The sequence below is a fragment of the Perca fluviatilis genome, chromosome 3, assembly GCF_010015445.1.
Source record: "Perca fluviatilis chromosome 3, GENO_Pfluv_1.0, whole genome shotgun sequence".
NCBI lineage: Eukaryota > Metazoa > Chordata > Actinopteri > Perciformes > Percidae > Perca > Perca fluviatilis.
The window spans coordinates 732871-760234 of record NC_053114.1 but is presented as its reverse complement, the minus strand read 5'-3'; the positions used below and the strand labels follow the sequence as shown (position 1 = coordinate 760234).

General features: G+C 38.8%; 1 protein-coding gene across 1 annotated transcript in view; it reads left to right on the top strand.

The window, feature by feature from the left end:
• ntrk3b (neurotrophic tyrosine kinase, receptor, type 3b) overlaps nt 1–27364 on the top strand; it is a 215393-nt gene that overhangs the window by 161315 nt on the left and 26714 nt on the right. The window contains exon 12 of the mRNA XM_039795075.1: nt 5721–5909. Within this exon, the coding sequence (XP_039651009.1) occupies nt 5721–5909 (189 nt within the window). The remainder of the gene's footprint in view (nt 1–5720; nt 5910–27364) is intronic.

Here is a 27364-nt window from a genome sequence, read left to right as displayed (position 1 = left end):
ATCGACTCAGATCTTGTCTTGTCTTGAATATGTTGGCAGAGAACAAAGTAAAAACATAAGTGAGGGGCGCAAATATAAGAGTTGGACATGCCCCCTATCCCGAGTGTAATCCCAACGTGTCATTTTGTGTATGTCCTCCTGGTTACTTTAGAGAGGGAAGGAGAGGGCCAATCAGATTGTGTTGTCCAAAAGAAAAGAAGCTATATATGTTTCATAGATATTCAGAAGGAGAAATAAATGATTTATACAGTCTGATATAATCTTAGGCATTTAGCATTATCAGCCGCAGGATTAATGTGGTGTCTGAGGGTTACTGTGACAAGTCATGGTGCACACACACACACACACACACACACACAAAATGTGATGGTGATTGTATGAAGTTCCATGAAGCCATAAGGGTGCTTCTTATCCAAGAATAGCAAAATGTATGAATAGCTACTAATCTGCAAATTAATAAACTGTGTAGTCATGAGTTCACTTGCAGGTTGTTTTTTTAGCATTTTTAAAAAGGTCAGTGTGATTATACAAGGGGACAAAGCCTGGAGATAAAAGTTGGTTTGTGTCTGGAAGGTGGCCAGTTCAAAGGTCTGCATACTCTTTTAATTCATCACTGAGGCCTGGTCAACAGATGGACCCGCCGGCCCAGCACTTTGACAATACATTAATGAACGAGTCCATTTTAAAACCCAGGAGGGGAAGGCGCCGCTGTATCTGCTCCTGCACAGTAAATTAGATTGACTTCTAAACTCAGAGAAACAGATGATGCAAATGTCACACTTGATCAATGCATTTGGCTGAATTAGCTAATGCACCTGCGAACCACACCTTACATAAACATAAAGCATTTGCTGCACCGCCACGAGGCGGGACTGCAGAATATATGCAAAGGAACATTGATTAATGCGGACTGGAGTGACTCTTCTCTTTAAAAATTATGGAGGAATTTCATCTGGAAAGACATATTTGCCACAGAAAAATTAAAAGGATGTTTGCTGGAGAGAAATATTTGGTGGAAAAGCGTAGAAGGATGTGAGCAATGAGATTTAACTAACCTTCAAACGATGGTCCACCACTGTAATCTGAGACTTTGCCAGAAGGAATCCCTGAACAAACTGTTGCCTGTTACTATGAACATGTTCAATTAATGACTTTTTTTGATTTTTTTGCCAGTGGTAGCGTGTCCTTTGATAATCAATGGCCTTCTTGCCAACTTGTGTGTGAGATGCAGCTGTGTATGAGGCTGGATATGAGGTGAGAGGGCAACCAGTCAGATTTCTTCTGAGAGAAATGATTGCATTGAGTTATTTAGATATTTTCTATTCATTACAACGTTACATACTCAAAGGATTGACACTTTGCTTAATGCGCTTGCCGAGAGTTAGATTAGGAGATCAAGACCAATCTCATGTCTGTACGGTAAAATATGAAGCTTCAACCAGCAGCCGGTTAGTTTAGCTTAGCATAAATGATGGAAACCAGAGGAAACAGGTGGTCCACACACTTACTGCTAAATTCTAGCACTCCAGAAAGTTTCTAGCACTCCAGAAAGTCTTGAAGATGAGAGTGGGTCGACTCATAAACAGAATTCTATGTCCTTAGGTAATGTTGAAGGATGGAAACGTTGTGAATAACGTGAGTACAATTGATGGACAGTGTGCTAGATTTCTTTGGTTATTAAAACTGGAAAGACATCAGAACATTTAAAAAAGCATCAATGGGTGCATAGAATCTAAGAGACACAGACACTGTGCTGCATTCAAAGTCCTTTCTAGGCAACTGTCTTAAACTTTTAACAACTCACCTGCTTTTATTTATGGGTCCAACAAACCTGCAATATGTTTCAATGTTCAATTTTTTAGGAGCAATAAAATTGAAGGCAGTCATCGTCTAAAGTCATTTTACTATAATATAATGTAAGTTTAAAGTAGTTAGTTGGATGATACTGTTTACCTTGATATTTTTTGCCATTATAATTGTAGTATAAAATTGTAATACTTGCACATTTTTACATGAGACTTGTATCGATCCCCTCATCTAAATATGCTTTACATCATGAAAATATAGAATTTTAGATGAATAGACACAAATGGTAAATGTGGATGTTGACATATTTATCATCACACCTCATGTCATAGGACTGTAGTAATTTGAGGAATAGGTTAGAGGCGAAAAACCATCCAAAGTCTTTTAGTCAATGTCTGAATTAGACCCAGTGGCAATTCATAGAGCATGGCTGAATTTACCTCCTGCATGAACCATATTACTATTTTTAAAAACATTGTGAAAGGACTGTGAGATGAAAAGAATGGAAAATTGCCCGAAAGTTGGCTCATTTCATTTTCCAGTTCTCCTGAATAAATCAAAGTTGGTTTAATAGAGAGGAACTTTACTCTCAGATAGACGTTTCGATGAATATGTCCACTTCCTGTTCCAATTCCATTCTGTGCACAGGCAACGTCTCAGAAGATAAAAACCCTCTCAGAGGCCGTTGGGCCTTTTCATCACTCAGGTAACATAAATTAAATTTTTTTGTGGATGGTCTGAAGTCAAGAAGTCCAATTTCCCCTTCACTCCTCAGAAAACCTTCATCTCCCAAAGAATCAAGTAGGAGGTTTTGTGTAGTTTTTTTGAGTGCAGCAGTTTGGAGGGAGGCCAGGCGTACCCTGAGGCCTCATCGATCTGACACTGGAGTCTGACCAGATGGGGTTTCATTCCAATTCATATTGTATTAAAATGCAGAGCATAATAGGATCCTTTTTGAGGTATCTTTTCTTGAAGATTTCCACACTTGGCTCATCATATTTCTCTATGTAATGGTTTTATTTCAAGTGTAGTGATGTTTGAAGCATTATGCTGCACATACTATATCAGAGATTTAGGGCTGTAGCTTGCTACGTGTCCCCAGTGGTTGGGTAGGTAGAAGGGTCGCGCGATGAAGATCTGCGCTCTGCTGTGCACATCTCTCCAATAAAGCGGGTGCTCATCTATGAAAACCCAAGAGCCAATGTTGTAAATAAATTGATGCTCACATGTGTCACTCCTTCACACCCCACCTTCCTGCGGCTCACAGTCTATCATTTGATATGACTGTGTCTTGATTACTATTTACTGTGTTGTCAAGGTGAGCGAGAGACTCAACTTTGTGGGTCACAGCACCATGGAATCAGCTACTGTTTGCTGTTGAATTTATATCCATTTACTGTTTCTTTCCTCCCTCCCCTCTGAAGATTGCAATTGTCAGAGTTGTGTATCACTTTGGACACAGCAGTGACAGAACAGGAACCTGGATCACATTGGCTGACAGTGAATCATGTCAGGGGTCGTTTTTTGAATTTTGATTAAAGAAAGGAGGTTATGGTTAGTTGACAGGAATGTGTTGTATGCCACCATAAATCCAACCAGCACATAACTGTTTAAACGTATGTGAATATTTTGATTTAGTAACTCATTTTGTATACTAAAACATTAAAGAATGGATGAAGGGAATCAATTGATGAACTTGGGCTGCAACTAATGATTGTGTGCATTATTGAATAATCTGCAAATAATGTTTTTCTGATTAATCAATTAATCATTTTGTCTTAAAATATATTTTTCTGTTTTTATCAGACTTACAGTCCAAAAAAGTTGACAAGCTGGAACCAGAGAAAATTGGGCATGTGACTGAAACGAATAATTGATCATCAAAATAGTTGCAAGTTAATTTTCCATCAAGTTGAATAGTTTTAGTCTTATCATTTGCATTAGATCCTTTTGATCCAGATGTACTGTAATACATGAATGTATTTTCAGAATTTAATTCAAATTAAATAATGGCTAGATTCAGGTAGAAACATGAAGTCATTTTTCACCATGCACACTGAGCTCCAACTACACATCTTTTCTCATTTGCACCACTGCAACTGTCCCTGCTGTAACTCATTTTCTCTGGCCTGTGGCGCAAAGCTGAAAACAAACCACCCACCTCCCCAACAGTTACCCATATGTCACATGATTAAGCTGACTATTAGTTAAAGCTGAAAGATGTTTTAAAGGAGACCTAGAATGTGTTTTCCTTATTTTCTGTCATAGATATAATGTTACAATGTCTGATGTTCATATTAAACGTGACCCAAGCTTTAAATAATAAGGTAAACGTATGTTAAAGAAATCCCTTTTAGCAAAAACCTCAGATTTCACATTGTTTTTAACACTCCATTTCCAACTGTTTTTTCTACTCTTGGCTTGAGGTGACGTCAATCCGTAAATTAAAGCATGTTCTAGTACATATGCAAAGTACATGTAGGAACCTGAAAATGAGCATGATAGATCTCCTTTAAAGGTGCACTAGGAGTTCCTGCATGACCTCACTTCTGTTGACGTTCCAAGTAAATACCAAACAAAACAGAGCAAGCTTGCCCCTCCCCCATTGTTTCTGTAACTGTCATGACTAACTGACTAACTGTCAATAACCCCCACCCCCTCCCCCAAACATCTTGTCAGTGATTGGCTGGAACGTGGTTTGTTGTATTTTGGTGTACAGCCTGTGCCCCTAGTGTTTGTTTGAGGTTTACGACCCCTGTGTTGTCTCCCGAAACCGGGCTTTTTCACGGTGTGTTCAGGGGGCAGGCAGCTAGTGGATCAAGGAGAGATGCCTACGATTTGAGACAAAAATGAAATCACGCTGAAACCATGCAGGAACTCATCGTGCACCTTTAAGACATATTAAATACCCAGCTTTGAATAATATTTGATATGTTTTTTTTCACAAACTTGAATTACCTTGTTCAAAATTATTGTAATCCCATCAACCCTTTCTATTTCATTGTAATATCCAGAATCTATTAATATGCTGTTGAACAGAAGGTGTCTGCAACTTCACTGAAAAGTCCACCTCACACACATCATGTGTACGTTGCATATTCGACCCCAATTGGCCTCGACCCCAAATGTATGCACACCAAAACGTATGATATCCTACGAAATGTGGAGACCGCCAACTGGTCACGTGATGCCAGCAATGAGCTCCATGACGCCAAGCGGCAGTTTCTGGATGTTTAAGCCGCTACAGAACTTTGTGACGGCGGCTACGGACATCCGTTGTATCAGCGGTAGTTGGTGGTTCAGTTACCCAAGAATAGGTGACTGTGAGCCGGGTACAGAGCACCACGAGCTGCCGGTCGGTACGGTGGACATTACGGTTACATTTTGTCCACAAAATATGAGCATTATGCAGCAAAACGACTAGTTAAGATTAGGAAAAATATGATGTTTTGGATTAAAACACTCCTAAGGAACATCCATCTCCTGGGTGAAATGCTTTAGTTTTCCCCAGGAAGTAGACTCCGCTCTCTGGCTTGAAAGTCCTGTATGTTAAAGCCCACCCATCACCCCGACCACCTCCCTTCATGGCCAGCCGTGTTCTTATACAGCGGCCGTCAATGTAGTGAATACAGCAAAAAGAGTGGAATGGTTACGAATTACAGTGCTTATCTTTTACAGGCTGGAAGTAACAATGAGCACATTTCATATTTTTACTGTAAGTGGAGGGGAACTTAATGTATGATATGTCAGGCAGCTACTTATTTTTTCCAGTCAGTATGTACTGTATGTAAATATGTTGTCACATATAACAATGACACTGACCAACAGTGTTGCATAAAAGTCCACCAAACTTAATTTCATCATTTGGACTTTGAACTGTTAAATAGCTCATCCTTCTTATGTTCTTCTTCCAGGTCCTGTAGCTGTGATCAGTGGTGAGGAAGACTCTGCCAGCCCTCTTCATCATGTCAACCATGGGATTATTACCCCCTGTACTCTGGATGCGGGCCCTGATGCGGTTGTCATAGGGATGACTCGTATTCCTGTGGTGGAGAATCCTCAGTACTTTAGGCATGGACACAACTGCAACAAGCCAACCACCCGTAAGTCCCTGTTAAGTTTCTACTTATTAGCACTCCTTTGTCATGATGTTGTGTGGTGACCATTGTTACACACTTTTATGGAGATACAAAGTGTCCCTTGAACTACAGTTGTTCAAGCATGAGGCTAAATATACTACAACTGTATGGCACTTAGGGTCCCACTGAATGTTATTCACTGTATAGTAAAGTGCAGCATCTGGTCAAATATCAAACATCACATATTTATGAGGCTGATTCCAACTGTTGCATCTCCATTGTAATTTGTTGTTATCTTTACAATGAGAAAAGTGGCTGGGCCCTCGGGGCAATAGTATAATTTAGTGTCATCTATAGAGTCGGTGTGATCATATGGTATTAGCATCTGCTGGCTCACTTCCAGGCTCTTCATATAGGATCTGTTCAGACAAAATCAGCCTTCTGTATACCAGCTACTGGTGTTCAGACAGCCCCCCTCCACCTCATTTACTCTTCCTTCGGGACTCTTGTTCCAGGTTGGGGAAAGACAAGACCACTTTAAGGCCTAATTACTCACAATTACATCAACTGCTCAAGAGAATCAGCAGAAAACAACTGTGCCAGCAGCCAGCCACAGCCTGGCGCCTGCTGCATCCCTTCCCCACCATACCAGTCAAACCAACTGGATTTAAACATGGAAAAGATTATCCACCTGTCTGAGCGAGGTCAGGGTACCCTGCACCCTTTCAGCTTGGATCTGCAAAGTTTACATCTTGGCTCGTTCTCGAAATGGCCGTCAATCAGGCTAACAAAAGTTGACTTCTGAGTTTGGGCCAATGAGAAGGAAATCCCATTTAGAGGTGATAAATAAATGATGGGTCTTATGTTTTATGAATTGCATTAATTGTTAATGGCCAGCCGGTGATTGATTTATAACATCTCATGCCTTGCACAGGAGATCTGATTGCGAGCTAATGAATAAATGACAGTGGGCACAAATGAAACTTTCTCCCGATTACCGTGCGCCTGGAATTGAAAGTCAGACCCGATTGCAGCTTTGACGTGGGCTTTACAGAATGTTCTCCCTCTCTGAATACTGCATCCCTTGTCTTATTTTTAGATTTAATTCTATATGGGTGCATTAAAAAAAGGAAATGAACCCTGAATTCACCACAAGGTCATAATGGCCACTGCTTTCTGCCAGCGTCTGGAAAAACAAAATGGCTCCGAACGGCTTTTGCCTCTGCCGATCATTCACTGAATATGAATGTATTCTTTACCCTCAGGACACACTCACATACACACAGGCTGGGGAACGGAAATGTCTCTGTGTATCCATGTGTATATCTACAGTATGTGTGTAGGTGTATGACAGAGAAAATGAATCTGTGCATGTATGTGGATGTAGGCATACCATTGGTGTGGCTTGTAGGTAGAATGAATTTGCCAATATCTCTCCTTACTTTCCTCTACCTCCGCTATGGTTTGATAAGGGTCTTCAGTTAGGGGTCCCTTGGGTCCCCACTGTGCTGCTGGCCTTGCTCAGACTGACTGTCCTGCAGCTTCACTCCGCTTACATCCAGTGTGGCAGCTTTATTGATGCTCGGCCACCAATCCATAATATATTCATTCATTTACTTGAAAGCCTCTTATCCAGGAGAATAGCTTGCTGCCAGTGTGTCGCTCTCTCACACACACACACACACACACACACACACACACACACACACACACACACACACACACACACACACACACAGTCCAGCATTAGGCACACATACATGTACAGACACACTCACACTTCTCCTTACCTATAACCATCAGGAGTTCACAAATGTGATGGTCAGTCCCAGTCTGCTTCCACTACCAGTCTCCTGCGCAATTTATAGTCTTGGGCACTGTGCATTTTGAAACCGGCTCCATCATTAACAGTGAGGAGGAGGAGGAGGAGGAACAGTTTGTTGCTGCTGTGTGCCATGCTGGCTTCTGTTAAAACAGCTGCATGTGATGGGAAATTGCCTGCTGCAGAGCTCATACCAGTGATTCCGGTGTGCCTTACCAGATGTATTATTCATGAGTGTTTCATCTTCAAGTCAATACTATATACAGTATATATTTCTATAAATTGTACATTGCACATGTAATTTTAATCAGTTTAAAAGTTCTAGTTACACAAAACAGAGTTTGGGAGAGGAAAGCCTGAGCGAAGAGTATCTCGGCTGTCAGGCTGTGGCACATAAAAACAGAACAAAAAAAACATAAAAAAGAACAAATATTATCAAATTGTACTTGCCCTCTAGTTGAACCGGCAACCTGTACACATTCAGTTGTAAACAAGCTTGAGATATTACGAGCATTACCAGAGAAGTGTTAGCACAGTTGTCATTGTGATGCCAATTTAAAAACATGAAGTGCTGTCATTCAATTGGTTCATCTTCTGGATGAACTGGTGGCCTCGGCTTTGGTTGCGGTAAACAGGCAAGCCATGACTGATTAGAATATTCGTTGAGATCAGCTCTTTTTATTTTTTTCACTGGGGCTGAAAAAGACCAATCCAGGGGAAATATAGCCGCATTAGGGAGATAAAGGCAGAAAGGCAAAGGACAATTCTTTAGCCTAATGACAGATCCATATCAAGCCCAATTCGCTGTCTCTCAGCAAGTGGCTTTGTTTTATCATTCAGCTTGCTATTTTAATTACGGATTTGTCACATCCCGCTGGCCAAAATTAGACAACAGCTTTTGATGTTGGAGTATAGCGTGTAGCCTTTCATTATATCCATGTTATTAGGGATGTCACACATGGGCATAGATCTGACTTACCACCACTCTGTCCCTTTTGCTTTCGGTGTAACAGGGACATAATTATGCTCAAGGTGATGTTTTTGAAGATTAAAATGTTTCCAGCAGAGACAAGGAGTGACTAATTTGGTAGCCTTAAAGCTCAGCAAATGAATTGAAATGTAGAGCAGATTGATTGAAAGGCAGTTATCATGCTCCAAGGCTATGATTCCATGAATTATAGTTAGAAACAGAAAAGCCCCACAGGATTGCCAGTTGTGAATTTAAACAACTTACTTTAATTAGTTACTCAAGAAGTCCAAGATGAGTCCAGAACGGAGCAAACTAGAAAGAGCTCTAAAAAAGATGTTTGTTGATGCCAGGTGCAATCTAATGAAAACTGTTTCCAGATGGACCGAAACCATATTAAGATTCACTGAAGATCCCGTCATCAGACAAACTTCCAGACACATTACAAAGTCCAAATGCAACTGCTGTTTCCAGTCCATGTACAGTACGACACACACTGAGCAGTAAGCAATGAAAATTAAATAAATTAAAGAGTAAATTAAAAGTGTTTGCTTCTGCAGACATGTTTAATTGGTTTTCAAACCTTTTGCAATCTAGTGGCGAAATGCTAAAAACAAGCATAGTCAATTAAAAATACCAAACCACTTCTATAAATTTCTTGGCTCCTACCACTGTAAGCCAAGACAAATGTGTAATTTGATTACAAATATAAGACCTATTTTCTGAGACCATGTGGTGTGTACAAAAACACATTCAATATAACACTGGACCAAAGTGCTGCCAATTAAAGTAAGCTGTAAACCTAAAAAGCACACTCTCATGAGTGTTGACAGGTCAGCACTAATATAATTAGTTAATTCCTTGCACAGAGCAGTAGTAGAATAAAACAAACTTACATAAATGTACTTTTCAGCCTTTATAGAAAGATTTGTACACTGTATCCGTGGGGACTAACAGCTCCTCTATGATGTCAAATATAGCTACTTTGTGTTGGTAGTCACTTTTAAAGAACCTCCCCTGAGCAGCAAGTGTAAAGTACTTAGTGCTTAAGTGTACCTAATGCTTAAACTTTAATAACACTGAGGTTGAGCTTTGGGAGAAGCCATTGTCAAAAGGAAATCAATACACAATTTTATCTCTATGTTTACGCATTGTAGAATGGAGCCACTAAGTGTTGAATATTAATTAGATGAGTAAGACATTATGAAATGACCATTTGATTAAATTGTGTAAACTTATTTAAATAAATCAATATGTTCAAAGGTCAAATCATGAATACTACTTTTTAAGACGGTGTTGTCACCAATCATTGCCTCATATTTCAACCAATCACATTCCCCCTGGCCCTCCTAAGCAAGCTCAACAACTGCTACTACATTTAGCCAGTTGGTTAGCCGGAGCATCAACAATGCCCTTAGTAATTAGGAATCCACTAGTCTCGCTTTGCCAGACCCTCCTCCAAAGCATGCTGAAGGAAGGTCTGGCTACTCCATATAGCATTTGGGGATGGGAGGAAAACATGCTCTGGTTTAATGGCATTTCTTTAAACTAATTACAATTGTCATGGGCGGTGCTAAATAGTTGTGCAAGAGAAAACTCTGATTGGACAGATAGTCTAGCTAGCTGTCTGGATTTACCCTGCAGAGATCTGAGGAGCAGTTAACCATAGTCCTCACAAATCAACTGGAGTTTAGAACATCAGCACAAAGAAAGCGGAAGGAAACGGAAAAGACATGCATCCGGCGGAATTTCCTGCAGCACCGGAGCAATCCCAGAAGTGGAACACGAAGGATATAGACTAGAAATCAACCAACTAGCTTGTGCTGTAAATCTATTGAACACTTTGGGACTCCATATCGTTGGACGCAGTCTTCTGTAATGTTTTATGAAATGCTGAAATTTTTCTGCTTCTAGCTGCTGCAGTAGTAGCTTAGTACATGGGCTTGGCCCGGTCTTTGATCCAGGGAATTTTGACATAATAAATGTAAACAGGATGATTTTATGGGAGATGCTTTTTTCGTTATACTGTTAGTGTATCTAAGCTAGGCATAGGTGGTTATCACGCACAAGCCCCAGTGTTCATTAAGGCCAGGCAGCAGAAACCCAGGCTGGGAGTCAGCCAGCCGCAGCAGGTTAGGAGGAGATGCCCACTGAGAGTCAACAGTAAGTGCTGGTTGTTCATGTCACAGTCGCACAGCGATGCCAATGACACAGAGCCCCTGTGCTGCAGTGAATGTAATGGCGGAGAGCTTTTTGGATGCTATTAGCTGCTGGATGAGTACATCTCACCTAACTATTAGCTCCCCGTGGTGCTTGTTTTGTAGGCAAGCTAAACTATGAGTACATTACAGTGATCTCAGTGAAATTACTTTCATTTGTAAGTCACAGTGACTATAAAACCTCAGAGGATAATCATTATCAATATATATTTTTTATCAAAGAATTGCTCTTATAATTGTAGCATTAATCAGACAATGTATGATTTATGTATTTAATGCATTTTGACTTGAAGTGGTAATGTTTTAAGATGGCTGGCCTAATGTAGCAGTGTCTTGTTTTGTCCCTAAGAAAAAAACTGTGAATGAATTATCACAATTTCTGACAAGTAACTGTATGTACAAAGTAACTAAAATGTAGAGCTGATGCAGGAAATGACTATATTTGAGGATGTCCTCAGCATTTTTGATGGAGCTGCTGCATCTCAATATTAAAGCATCCACCCTGCAAAAGACATGTTGTCAATGACCAGGAGGCACGCATTGATCGACCCACCGCACACACTCAGGAAAGCTGTCAGGCAGAAAAATACTCACGCACACACCTGTGAGGCAGAAACACACACATGAATGCACAAAGTTGGCAGGTAGATGGAGAAAAACGCACCTTCAAAAACACACACGCACGCACACACACACACACACACACACACACACATACACACACACACAGAGACATACACACATACTGGAAGTGAGGAAAGTTGGCAGGTAGTTGTGGTCAAATGCACGCGCACATACACACACACACACACAAACACACACACACACAAACACACACAGACATAGACACATACTAAAACTGGGGAAAGTTGGCAGGTAGTTGTTGTCAAACGCACGCACACACACACACACACATTAAACATCTGTGCCTTCCGACCAGCCTGACCTGACTAGTTGAGTAAAATTTGGTTCTGCGTAGTCTCTCGGCTTCCAGGGAGAATGTTTGCTGGCGTCGAGGCCTCAGGTGAGCCAGAACAAATGAATGATGCTGATTTGGGGGATGGAGATTTAATCTCAGGGCTCTTCTGCGTGCCACTCTGGGTAAATAGGCGGCAGAATACAGCTCGAGTCTGCATGCAGAGGAAACTGAAGGTTAAAGTAACTTGTTCTCTCCACTTTCGACAGGCATGCTCCATAATAGCTGCTTCATACCCATCAGTGGTGAGGAACGAGATGGTCATTGGCTATTTAGGGTATGAACAAAACAAACCTAGATGGAATATTTACATCCAGGAAATAAAGAAGAATGAAAAAATTAAACAGAGAGTTAAACAGGTTTTCGATGCTGCTGAATTAGTAGTGGACACAGTGGTGTCCTCAGGAGATCTCAACATTTAACTTTCATCAATTTGCTGCAGTTGTGCAGACATTATTTAACATTTAGCATTTCAATTACTATATTTTTCAACATGTGACAGGTTTCACTGTATCATATTTCTTCGCAAAAACAGCTAAACATTAAATTATCATAAATTACAGTGAGATGCCAGCACAGTAACGGCAGCTTGTTAACGTCCTTCCTCTACCCGGATTGGTCTATAAGTAAAGCTCTCAGCACAATCACTATGTACTGATGGATGGGTTCATTTTTATGTCAACATCAGTCTTACTCTTACAGTATAACAATATGTCCCTGTGATGTATTATATTATTCGAAGCAATGCATGCCAATGTACCAGCCTGCTTAATAGAGTCTCAAGTAAGTATTTACATGGGTTTGAAAAGTTTCCAAATCTGGTTACAATGTTGCTAAATTGTTAGAGATGAAAAGTGACACTGGTGTTCTGTTACCAGATGAAGAGTCCACATAGATGGTCAAGCTGTGTTTCAGTCTCAAACTAATGTTATGAGACTGAAACACTTCTTCATTTGCATTGGCTAATTGAATGTGTCAGAGGGGGCTGTAATCAACAGAACAGCTCTATTTTCTACAGCTCTATTTTCTCCACTGCAGAAATGGTGGTACAACTAGGGAGGTTATTGATGCAGAATATTTATCTTATTGCATTTGATGCATGAGGGAAAGGTGATTTTCATTTTCATTATCCAGGAGAACTTACTTTCTTTAATTCTAGTGTACAGTAATCACACAGTTAGCACTCTCTAACACTTGTCAACCACCTTTGATGTGTAAAAGCAGTTTTACACAGTTTTTCTTCAATGCAAGATTACATTTTATTAAATACATGAAAAGTGACACCGGTGTTCTGTTACCAGATGAAAAGTCAACATAGCTTGTCAAGCTATCAGTTGAGTTCTCATCAGTTATTTTACTCAGTTGCAGTTAATTCTTGACACATTTTGACACTACAGTTAAGGGACATTTTGGTTTTCTGACCGAACGGTAATAACAGATCACAGTTTGTAACTTCCATTTTTTTTTTTTTTTTTTTACGTTTCATGGAGTAAAAGTGCAGAATGAATTCATCTTGCACCCCGTGAGGGTTGACTATGTGGTTAGTGGGCAAACATGTCAGACAGAAGAGTGAATTGTTCAAATAGTAAAGTAAGTTTTCCAATGAGTGTGCTTCAGTTGAGTTATTTTGCATAATGACAAATATAGTGTAGATATTGTAATAAAAGTGATAAGATTAAAACAGATGCTGTGAGATAAAAATAAATCCTTCTATAAAATCACCTCACCTCACTGCAAAGGAAAAGTAAAAGTCAAGACAACACTCAATACTAACTTCTATGGAAAAGTTAGAAAAATCATATTATATTCTGGCATTGTGGGGTTAAAACAGTTTCTGAGTCTCCACCTGCTGATAGATGAAAACCAAAAAAAATTTTGGCATTTCAACAACTATCTCATACAGAAAAGCTTAATGTTGGGTGCAACAATAGTATAAGCTTCAATACCTGGATCATCAGCATGACAAGCAAGTGATAATAAGGCCAACGGTGATCCTTGAACGATCATGAATGATGGATGAGTGCACGGAATAGAATTAAATTAAAAGACTATTTATATTTCTTAAAGAAAGTACATTAGTGGAGAAGTAGGGATAGGATTCAGTGGGGGATAGATGTTAAGTCTGGAAACTCTTGAGACTTGTGAAAAAAATCTCTGTTTCTTTATCACCTGAGAAAGTGTAAGAGACATTTGGCCTTCAAAATCCAGTTACATTTTGAATTAAAATGAATGTGTATCGACATGTTTTTTTCAGCTCTTGGAAAGCAGATTTTCAGAGGATGAAGCTTTGACAGCAGCAATGTGAGTGTCCCTGGTGGGGCTCTCATCCAGCAAACTGGCTGCCAGTTTCTGCAGACACTTGTATTGTGATCTACTTTAAAACTGGGACATGTCTTCATATTTAACACTGATTTCAGAAAGGGTGTAAGATATTGTCTGACGGAAACACCAGGAGCAGGTGACATTTTTATATCAATCGCCTTCTCAACATAAGACCAGATGGTCTGGTGAATCTGGAGAAATTACATAAAAGAAGAAAAAACCCAGAGGAATGGTCCGACTGAACTAGTAATCAGTGTCTATGAATAAGGAAACATTTTAGAGATTACGCCACTTGGTGAACTCCTTTCGGGTAAAGCTACAGCAAACTCTGCAAGAAATAAATGGAGCCGGTGCCTCCCATTTATTATCTCTAGCAGCAAATCTTATGCAAGTTGTATAACGGGATCACAGGTTTCAAATAAATGAACTGAAACATCATGGTGTGGTACCCAATTACACCTAAGATATAGTATCTATTTAGTACATTGACTTAAACCAATTCCCCCAAACAGCAGTACTATTGATTAGTAATTGCATAACTGGCAGTGCAGCTGGTCAAGCTTTTCTCAGCTGTGCATTTGGCTGTATCAAGAGTTACTCTCTGTATATATATGTAAAAAGTTTGGATAGTGTTTTTTACCCTCTCCAAAACCAAAAACAGGAGCAAAGGTTTAAGGAATGTATTAATTAATGGTGTGTTTGTCTGTAAGCTGTGAATGTTAGCATGCCTGGCTAACTTGCTTAGGCTACGACCTACAGTAGAAACCCTACCAGAGCCGGTCTATGGAGAGCCTGTTCACTCCCTATTTAGCCCCATTGTACCGAATTTGGTTGCAGTTTCACCAGAGTTCCACTGGGGGTGATCAGGCGAGTGCAAAATTAATGGGAGTCTATGGAGCTGGACGGCTAAATTTGTCTCTTTCGCCTGATTGTCGTTGACAAATCTCAGATTTGAATGTAGTCTTTGCAAGTTCAACATGGATTATAGGTCGAAAGTTCAATGAACGAGTACTTATGTCCTTTCGATTTCTTACAGAGTGAGTCGCTGTTGCCCATAACATGCTAGCATTCTGCTAATGAATACTGATTGGTCAGTGAAGGACTGATTACGATCAGTAAGGTCAATGCCTGCCAATATACAGTACACAAACTCACGAACGAAAAATTATAACAGATGCAGAAGTGAGCCTTAAGCTGTCAAAAGTGCCCCATTTATTTAATGATTTTCTTTGGGGTGAATACTTGTACACCTTTGCAGTGAAATCTTAAGCTCATTATGGTATAGATCAGATAAAGAGAAAAGCGTTACACAAACACTGACTATTCTGTCCTGGGTCATGAAAAAAAACGTGACTTTTTAATACAACAAAAATATTTATTAATTTAAGTTTTTTTTTAAGTAAGTGCTGTAGTATAACTAGCAGGAGACAAGTTATAATTGAGGTAAGTTTGGAGACATTACCTTATTTAATCATTAAATTAATAAATATAATTAATTTTGTAGACGTCCCTAAGCACTCTTACTGCCCAGTAGCAGTAGCAGCAGAGAGCAGAAGCCAACAGGCAAGTGTTATTTACATAAACGTCTGGTTTCCAATCCATCGTTTTATGAGTACATAACCTATTTGTACTAGTGTAGAAGTTTGGTATCATTTCGGGCATTATTAATGGGGTAACTTACGAGATACAAACGTGGATCCATTAGCGCCTGCACTAAGCTATTCAGCTGATCACGCTAACTCGTCCAATGTTAGATCCAGCTGAAAAAAGCTTCTGGGGGGATGTTTGGCTCGAGGTCATTAAGGAAATTACTCCGAACCATCACTTTAAACAAGCTCGTTTCATTTCATTCATATTTTTAAGCAGAGAGATAGCTACTACAGTATACAGCGTGAGCTACTGCATGACGTCCAACCTTGTATTTTGTGGTTTTAAGCACTCACATAGTCTTTATCTTTATCTAGATGTCTTATCTGGAAACTATGGAAGGGTTAATGCCTGACGAGATGTCCATTATCAGGAATTAATGGACAACGGGGAGGCCATTAATTCCTGATTATGGACACCTTAAAGGGCATTGACCTGCTTATACCATGAACACTTTTTTTTTTTACCATTAATTTATATTTGGGTGAGGCTATTTGCACCCCTGGTACAATTAGCAGTGTATGCTCTTTGCACCCTGGTGCAATTAGAAGAGCTATTCGTACCCTGGTGCAATTAGAAATGAATGCTGTTCGTACCCCGCCGGTGCACACAGCAATGTGTTCTATTAATACCCCGTCTGGTACAAATATCAATGTATGCTATTTGCACCCCTTGGCATATATTTACACACAGTTATCCATACTACTCATGTATTACACCTTTTTGGAATATTATCGCCCTGACATTCTTATCCTAACCATAACCAATCCCACTCCTCTTGCCTAAACCTAACCAACCCAACCAGAGCAGGCATATTCATGAGTCTTCCCCTACCACCCTGGCAAAAAAAATATTGCGTTCGCGGGCCCTGACTTGCGCAAAATTTTGAATGCAAATTATCCAATCCAAAATGAAAAAAACAAGATTGCCCTACCAGGGAATCAAAGTCCAGACTCCCAGACCAAAACTCTCACCTAGCACATCTTACGGGAGTACAACTGTTTACAACTTGGTGTCTTCGAGCCTCGGTTGCTAGATAACCATACTGTATACAAAAAATAGATACTAACTAACAAACTAATTGTTGTATGCTTTCATTGAAGACAGAAAGCGCAACTGTATTATCCATTTTCCACTAGAAATTCAATTATTATAAACTTTAGAGACAAAACTTTCTTAATATGCCAGTTTCTTCAGTCATGGAAGATGAACGTCCGCCATGATTTCGGTGCATGTGAGTAACGTGTTTTTGTTGTTACGTCACAGGGTGTGATTAGCTCAGCTGTGTGGCCGAGGCTATTCGTACCGGGGGTGCAAATACACACTCCGTTTATATTTTCATGCATTTTGCAATTCAAATCCAGTTTTTTTTAAATAACTCTGTTTCCCTGGTAAAGGTCAGACTAATACCTGGAACAATCATTCCCATCCCATAAGGTTCTTATGCAGTGGAAACGTCCACTTCTCCAGTAAATAAGACGGACCTTGGATACAACCTGGCAACGGGAGTTATTTCTAGTCCACCCCTTTGGCTCAGCTACAAGCCAGATGTTAGCCAGAAAGCTAATGTGATGCTAGCAAGATTCAAAGTCAATAATCTTGTGTATGGTTGACAATCAGTAAATATAATTTGAAACTATGTATAACAACAAGAAAGGGTAGCTATCAAGCCATGACATTGTCAACAAATGATATGCCACGTGTACTGTCGGCTGCAGTCTGAAGTAGCGAGTTGAACAGTGAATGAATGGGATGTGAGATGATCTAAGTAAGTTCAGAGGGGCGGTGTAACTCACTTACATCCTGTGGTGTTCAGAGGAAGAGGCACTGAATGACTTAATTTAGTGTTGGAAATAATATATTCAGATTTTTATTTTATGTAGTGCATTCATTTGGAACAGTAAACAGACAGTTTCACTGGAACTACTTAGGTCTCCTGTATCACTATTTAATGTACACCCTGCAGCCAATCATAATCAAGTATTCACCCAGACTATGGTATACTGTACATATAAATATATAAGTGTGTTTATGTGTACACTATTATAAAAGCAGTTGAATTTTAATAGTTAACCTACAAGCTATCATGTTTTATTCAGAGTGAGGCATGAAAAGCAGTTCTGTCAGGAGCCAGCGACTCTTACACTTTTTCAACTCTTTCATATTTGGCAGATATCCCTGAAACATACCAGACTCCATATTTCTGTCTTACTATTTCTCTTTCTTCCTCTATCTGTATTTCTCACTTATCCTGCCTCTTACTCTCATGACTGTGGTCAACTTGCAAGACAGTTTTGTTTGACTAATCAATAGGACAGGACGCTTCAGTTCTGTGATCACAAAGACTGCAGTTAATAAAAATAAAGATTGAAGGTCACAATAAATAGACTTACCTGTCCTGTAACTCTAAAATGATCCTGTTAGAGAGAGTTATTAAGAGGGCCAGTGAGCAGCTATCCAAACAGAGGTACAGTATCTCACAAAAGTGAGTACACCCCTCACATTTTAGTAAATATTTCATTATATCTTTGAATGGGACAACACTGAAGAAATGACACTTTGCTACAATGTAAAGTATTAAGTTTACAGCTTGTATAACAGTGTAAATGTGCTGTCCCCTCAAAATAACTCAACATACAGCCATTAATGTCTAAACCGCTGGCAACAAAAGTCAGTACACCCCTATGTTAAATTCCCATAGAGGCAGGCAGATTTTTATTTTTAAAGGCCAGTTATTTCATGGATCCAGGATACTATGCATCCTGATAAAGTTCCCTTGGCCTTTGGAATAGCCCCACATCATCACATACCCTTCACCATACCTAGAGATTGGCATGGGGTACTTTCCATAAAATCACGTCTCAATGCAAATCAAACTAGCTTTTAGGCTAACTGACATAAAACCATTAAAAGATAATGAAATATTTACTAAAATGTGAGGCGTGTACTCACTTTTGTGAGATACTGTATCAAGATGTGGAGCACATTTTGATCCACACAGGGACCAACGACCTGACTGCAAGGATCAGCGACTTACCAACAGCACTGTGGCAGGTGGCAAGGAAAGGGAGAGAGAAATTCCCCAGAGCACGAATAACTATATCATCTTTACTCCCAAGGACTGACACACCCCAACACACAATTAACACAATCAACGCTGAGATTAGAAAGAAATGCACACAACTGCAGAACGTCCACGTAGCCCTCCACAGAGACATACTTCAGCACCACTTATGTGACCACATCCACCTCAGTGAGAGAGCTGTGGGGCTATTTGCAAAGAGCCTCAAAGACACAGCCCTAGGCCGAGGCACATCCACACCCACCCCTGACCGCAGAAGAAACTCCACTCAATTAGGAAACTCTCTTCACCCACGCAGACGTCACCCTACCCAGCAGATGTACCCTCAGCAGCCCCCCTACACAAAACAACCACAACAACAGTACAACCAAACAAACCAAGAAATCTACCTGTCACAACCCACTATCCAAACAGAGAGTGCTACCTACCATTGAATTTTCTGTACCTTCTGTAAAAAAAAAAAAATCTTTTTAAATGGAAGAGATTCAGGGGAACATTAAGCACAATATAAAAATTATATCTCACCAGTGAAAAAAGGAAAAACTCACCTTTGGATAAAAATCAACAGAGGTATAGTTAATAGCACCAGAGATATATATTTATGTGCAATCTATATCCCACCTTCAAACTCCCCCTATTACACTGAGGAGATTTTCCAAGAACTTCAAAAGGAGATAATTAATTTCCAGTCATTGGGTCACATCTTAATATGCGGAGATCTCAATGCAAGAACTGGAAAAGAGAAAGACTACATCGAAGTACCGGTAGATGGAAACAAACACATATTTGGCCAAATCTCCCCAGTCCCAGCTCACGCAATACCACAAAGACAAAGTTTTGATAATATAAACAAAAACGGAAAACAAGTTCTCCAGATATGGAAAAGCCTGGGCTTATACATCGTTAATGGAAGGACCCGTGGTGGCCTATTCCTCTGTGTTAGGTAACAGTGTGGTGGATTATACCATAACATATATCGACCCAGAGTATATCAATGCATTTGTAGTTTTACCACAACTTCCCTTTTCAGATCACTGCCAAACAAAACTTTATTTAAATACGTCTACAAAGTATAGCATTGTACCAGAATCAGAAACCAGCTAAATGTATCACCTCCATCAAAAATATATATGGAAAAAATGCAGCAACATAGATAATTATTTAACTGCACTTGACAGTACAGAAATCAAATCAAAACTTAATCTCTACAGACTCACTAAATTCCCATGCACAAAATATGGAGTAAATTTGGCTACACAGCATTTAAACAATATATTTGATGAATTAGCTACAAAATCAAATCTCAAAATAATTAACTATAGTACCAAAATAACAAAACACAAACCTTCAAAAGAAAAAATGGTATGATAATGAATGGTATGATAATAAATGTGTTTTTGCTAGAAAACAACTATTATCTAACCAAAAACACAGAGAACCTCATGAGAGTCAAATACGGGTCCAATACCATCAGGCACTAAAATACTACAAAACACTAATCAATAAGAAAAAAAGAATCTGAAGAACTTAACAAAATAGAAGAAGCCATTGACCAAAACGTCTTCTGGAATTTGTGGAATAAATTCAGTCCAAAACAAACTAAAGATAAATTAACAATACAAAATAGTTTGATCTGGAAAAATCCCTTTGAATTTTTGTATAAGAATATTGATTATAGTGCAATCACCCCCCAACAACACTCAGTAGTTGAACATCTTCACCAGTTAGAGGAAAAGGTGAAAGACTACCAAAACCCCCTAGATACAGAAATAACACTAATAGAAATACAGAGCTAACTGAAGGTTCTGAAGGCTGGAAAGACTTGTGGAGTGGACAGCATCTGCCCTGAGATGCTAAAGCACAGTAGCCCTACACTGCAGGCAACCCTCCACAAGCTGTTCAACCTTGTTCTGGAGTCTGGTTCATCACCCCTATTTTCAAAAATTTGACCCTAACAATTACAGAGGCATTTGTGTGAACAGTAGTCTGGGGAAGATTTTCTCCAGTATTATTAATGCCAGAATACTGTCCTTCCTTACCAAGCACAATGTCAAACAAAAAATCAAAAATCTAATTGGCTTTTTACCGAAATATAGTACATCAGACCACATTTACACTCTGCACACCCTTATTAAAAACTACACCAAAATTAAAAATGGGAACATATTGGCATGTTTTATAGACTTTAAAAAAAGCTTTTTTCACTCAATATGGCATGATGGGCTTTTTTATAAACTTATTGAAAGCGGTATATGGGGTAAAGTCTATGACACTATTAAATTACTGGACACAGAAAATAAATGTGCAGTAAAAATTGGCTCCAAAAGAACAGAATTCTTCAAACAAGGACGTGGAGTGAGACAGGGATGCAGTTTGAGTCCAACACTGTTTAACATTTACATCAATGAACTAGCAATGATGTTGAAACAATCTGCAGCCCCAGGTCTCACACTTCATGATTCCAACATCAAGTTCCTGCTCTATGCCGATGATCTAGTTCTGTTGTCTCCAACAGAAGAAGGTACGGAAGCGAAGTTTGGGGCCTGATTTCGAAACCAGAATTTAAAAACTGGGATAAAACTCCCACTGAAAAATTACAATTGGAATTCTGTTAAATTATTCTAAAAGTTTGCCCAAACTCCCCAAACAATACATGCAGAGCAGAACTTGGTATATTCCCTCTGAAAATTCAAATCCAAAAAAGGTCAATTAATTTTGGCAGCATTTAAACCAAGCTGATAAAAATTCCATTGCATACAAAGCTCTCCTGAGCATCCAGCAGTGTTCAGATGTCCACCCCCTCGACCAGCTGGCTCGGAGGTACACTGAGCTAAACACGGTCAGTAGTAGACAGACAGGTAGAGAGAGACAGGTACACTGAGCTAAACACAGTCAGTAGTAGACAGACAGGTAGAGAGAGAGACAGGTACACTGAGCCTCAGAGCTGCCACAGACACAATCCTCAGTCTTCAATCAAAATATTTGAGACTAAATTAAAAGATGAGTATACAGAACAATGGCAAAATGAAAATAAAATACAACACAAACTCCTCTGTTATCAATCCCTGAACAGAGATATCCAACTGGCCGAATATCTCAAAACAAAAAATCCAAAAGAAATACGAATTTTAACGAAATACAGAGTCAGTGACCATGAGCTGGAAATTGAAAGAGGTCGACATTTAAAAGTGTGGAGACCAAGAGAGGAACGAGTCTGTACACACTGCCATCAGGATATCCAAACAGAATTACATTTCCTATGTACATATACTATACAAATACTTCCAAAAATTTGAAAAACATACCAGGCTTCACTACCTACACTGAAGACAACAAGCTTCCTTTTTTATTAGGGGAAGAAAAGCACGGCATGGCTAGCAGCTAAATATGTCTTCTCCTGCCACAATACAAGGCTAAATAAATAGAAAATTATATATATAATTATTTTTATTTTTCTATTATTTTGTTTATGTGTATTCTTTATATATATATATATATATATATATATGTGTGTGTGTGTGTGTGTGTGTGTGTGTGTGTGTGTGTGTGTGTGTGTGTGTGTTATTGTTTCAACATACTCTTTGAGGGACATGCACGGAATTTGTTTAGTATCTGCATTTATATCATAATTATCCTGTTTACTTGTATTATTATATCAGGGGCCTGTTTCACAAAAGCAGAATATATAAATCCAGGATAAGTGATAAAGCGAGGCTTGACCTAGTCTAACCTGTGCAGCCTGGCTTGGTGCGTTTCACGAAGGCCAAGCCAGGCTGAGGAGGAGCGACTAGTTTGAGCCAGGCTGAAGTCATTCAGATAGATGCGCGTCCACGACGTAGCAGACGATCACGGACCGACTGAATGCGTAATTGTAGCCTAAATATATACATTAACTGACCACTGCTCTGAAATGAAACCATCATAATCATTCCATTCAAGGATTAGGCTACTAATCATTTGCACAAATTAACAGTTGTACTCTTTGCCTTAAAAGTGAGCAGAAGATTATTTTACTCAGGAAATTTACCATGAAGATCAATTTTCTACAACGCTAGAATATGATGCGTAAATATCTCTTTCACTCTGTTCCTCTCCCTCTCTCTCACGGGCTACAATATAAATTTCCTAAGTCATATTAACTTCCACTGCTCGCTTTTAATGCAAAGTGTACAACTGTTCGTTTTTGCAAATGACAGTGACTCATTGAATGCTTTCAGTTAAGAGCAGTAGTTCATAAATGTATATTTTTAGACTATCATTCAGTCTGTCCGCTATAATCTGTTTGTTTTATTTTTATTTTTTATAGAGGACGAGTTCCCTTCTCTACATATTATATGCCTTACTCCCCCATATTATTGGACATAGAAAATAAAGACACTGAAGAAATTGGACTCTAAAATCTAGAAACTATGAAGATAATTAAGTGATAAATTCCATGCACACTGTAAACATGAATGGAACAGATTATATTCATCAGCTATTTCCCCCCAGCAATATATAAGGTCAAAAACCATTGAGGTGTCCTCTCCCTGTTGTTACATGAATGTACAGTAGCCTACATCACTAGATAGTTACTGGTCCAGTGAACTAAGACTATCATTTGGGAGGATTGTACAATTAGTATATGTTGTTAAAATTGTACAATCCTCCCAAATTATATTCCCAGTTTACTGGACAACACAAATTGTGTGCTAAGAATGCCAAATACAATGTACATGGAAGAGGAACAAACATGATACTTATTGTTAAAGAATTTAAAACAAAATGAATCAACTAAAATAATTCAAGGGCATTGGTCAACTATAGAAATGTACAGCATTGTATGTATTGCCCTTAGTTACAGACTTCATTTAAAACACATTTGAAATGTTATCAGCCTTTTCTAATTATCTCAACAACTGCCATAATATATTCATCAAACTTCTAACAATATGTGAACAGCAGTCTTCATACAACAATATAACAGTAACAATGACTGTCACATGAATAATTATAAATAAAAAAATAATGGTCACAACTTTTAATAATATTAGTAGTTAAATGAACAGCAATATGCACCTGTTGTATTTTAATCCAGGCTGATAATAACAATAGGGTAAAACCACTGCTGGGTGATCAGAAAAGGCTCCAGGATTAAATAAATCCTGGCTGTTAGCCTGGTCAGGAGCAGGCTAGCTGCACAGAATAAATCTCCATGGTGATTTATGTGCCTCCGCTTTTGTGAAACCGAATCAAGGCTAATTTCATCCAGGATAACTGGGAAATCCCAGCTTAATCCCTTATCTTGGTTTTGTGAAACAGGCCCCAGATGTATTTACTCCTTGTTGTTGTTTATATGTATGTTTGTTCTTATGCTTTGGCAACACAGATGTGTTTTTTGTCATGCCAATAAAGCAACAAGAAATTAAGAAATTGAAAAATTGAAAATTGAAAATATTAGGAAAGAATAGAATACGAAGTATAGACAGAGACAGAGCTCAGTTAGTTGTTTTATTTTCCTCACAGAGATTTTTCAGAAGTAGACATTTTACTTTTATTTTTCTGTTCTCATTAGAAAAAGTCCCCCTATGTTGTTTCAATGCCAACAGGAAAAAAAACAAAGAATCCAGATAAGTGATTTGCAGCTCTGCAGGTCCAGTGTAATCTTGCAGTTTATTTTCACTTTGGAGACTTATAACCACTTGAACCCTAATGTTCCAATATTATTCTCTTTTAAGTAGCTTCAAAGTCAAATAAACATTTTGTTTTTTTTGTAGTTTGACAATGTCACATATTTGGTAACTGCTTCACTGAAGCTGTATCACACTTGTATTGAGAGAAATATTCAAATATTCAAGACGTTGGATTCATGATTACATCAAAAAGAAAATGTAAGATGCCTTGTGCATCATTTTGTAATCCCTTTCTTGTTATTTAGCATGATATATTTAATACTGCGTCTTTAGAAACTTGAGATCTTGACTAGAATTTAAAATAGTACAAAGAGAGAGAGAGAGTATACAAAGTAGCTGCACTGTGGGTGCAGCTACTTTGTATACTCTCTCTCTCTCTCTCTCTGTCTCTCTCTCTGTCTCTCTCTCTCTCTCTCTGTCTCTCTCTCTCTCTGTCTCTTTCTCTCTGTCAATTCAATTCAATTCAATTTCCTTTATTGGCATGAACAAAGAAAACATGTTGTTGCCAAAGCAGTTTACAGAAAATGCATATAGTACATATCACATATTAAATACATACAGTAGGTGTCACATATATTCTATACAGTGTAATAAACATACTACATTACAAAACAATTACATAACACAATGTAATACTTAACAGTTTTGTACAATCTTATAGTAGTGAGTCTCTCAGGTTGTGGCAGGCAGATACATATTTAGCTGCCAGTGGAGCTGCTGTCCCTTCTCCTAGGACAACTACCAGCTTCTCTTCTGATGTTAACATTGAGAAATTTGTTATTTTGTTGGCTATTTTTCCAAAGTGTAAGTCTCTTAGTGAAGAGAATTTTTCACAGTGGAGGAGGAAGTGCATCTCTGTTTCTATCTCCCCTGTTGAGCAGTGAGCACATATGTTCCTCTCTGGGCAGCCATGTCTGCCTGAGTCTTCCTGTCTCTAGGGCCAGTTGGTGGTCACTGAGCCTGTATTTGGTCAGGACCCGTCTCTGCTTTAGATCTCTGACAGTGTGCAGATACTCAGCCAATTTATATTCTCTGTTGAGTCAAATAACAATTTAGTCTACTTTGTGTTTTTGTTTGATTTTTCCAATGTTCTAAATATTGATCTTTTGAATGATTCATAATCTGTTTTGTTCTGTTGAGTTGTTTTGAACCAGTGCTGATGGGAGCCTCATTGGTTAGCTTCACCATCAGCTGACTGAGGGCACTGTTTTCAGGATTCAGCTCTTGGGTTTTTAGTGCTTTAAAATGAAGTGTGTCTTTTTGGCTAAAATTAAGGTGTGTCCAAAATGTAATAGCTCGTTTCTGTATATTTAGCAGTAATGGGAAACGTCCCAGTTCTGCTCGACAGGCGTTATTTGGGGTTTTCCTTTGAACGTTTAGAATTTTTCTACAGAAGTCTGTGTGTAGGGTCTCTATCGGGTGCTTGTCCCAGGAGTCATGCTCCAATCTACTGGGTAGATTCTTTGTCTCTGTCTTTGTGTCTCTCTCTCTCTCTCTCTCTCTCTCTCTCTCAATTTCAATTTCATGTTGCTTTATTGGCATGACAAAACAAAATACATCTGTGTTGCCAAAGCATAAGAACAAACATACATATAAAATGACAAGGAGTAAATACATCTGATAATAATAAGATGTAATAATAATAATAATACAAGTAAACATATTATAATTATGATATAAATGCAGATACTAATCAACTTCTGTGCAGTTCCCTCAGAGGGTACATTGAAACAATATATTAAAAAAAAGAATACAAATAACTAAAATAATAAATTAGAAAAGAAATGATAATCTATACAATTCTCTGTTTATTTTGCCTTGTATTGTGGCAGGAGAAGACATATTTAGCTGCTAGCCATGCCGTGTTTTTATCTTCCCCTAATAAAAAAGGAAGCTTTTTGTCTTCAGTGTAGGTAGTGAAGCCTGGTATATATTTTTCGAATTTTTGGAAATATTTGGTTCTTAAGTCTTCATATTTGGGACATGTACATAGGAAATGTAATTCTGTTTCGATATCCTGGTGGCAGTGTGTACAGACTCGTTCCTCTCGTGGTCTCCACACTTTTAAATGTCGACCTCTTTCAATTTCCAGCTCATGGTCACTGACTCTGTATTTCGTTAAAATTCGTATTTCTTTTGGATTTTTTGTTTTGAGATATTCGGCCAGTTGGATATCTCTGTTCAGGGATTGATAACAGAGGAGTTTGTGTTGTATTTTATTTTCATTTTGCCATTGTTCTGTATACTCATCTTTTAATTTAGTCTCAAATCTTTTGATTGAAGACTGAGGATTGTGTCTGTGGCAGCTCTGAGGCTCAGTGTACCTGTCTCTCTCTCTACCTGTCTGTCTACTACTGACTGTGTTTAGCTCAGTGTACCTGTCTCTCTCTACCTGTCTGTCTACTACTGACCGTGTTTAGCTCAGTGTACCTCCGAGCCAGCTGGTCGAGGGGGTGGACATCTGAACACTGCTGGATGCTCAGGAGAGCTTTGTATGCAATGGAATTTTTATCAGCTTGGTTTAAATGCTGCCAAAATTAATTGACCTTTTTTGGATTTGAATTTTCAGAGGGAATATACCAAGTTCTGCTCTGCATGTATTGTTTGGGGTGTTTGGGCAAACTTTTAGAATAATTTAACAGAATTCCAATTGTAATTTTTCAGTGGGAGTTTTATCCCAGTTTTTAAATTCTGGTTTCGAAATCAGGCCCCAAACTTCGCTTCCGTACCTTCTTCTGTTGGAGACAACAGAACTAGATCATCGGCATAGAG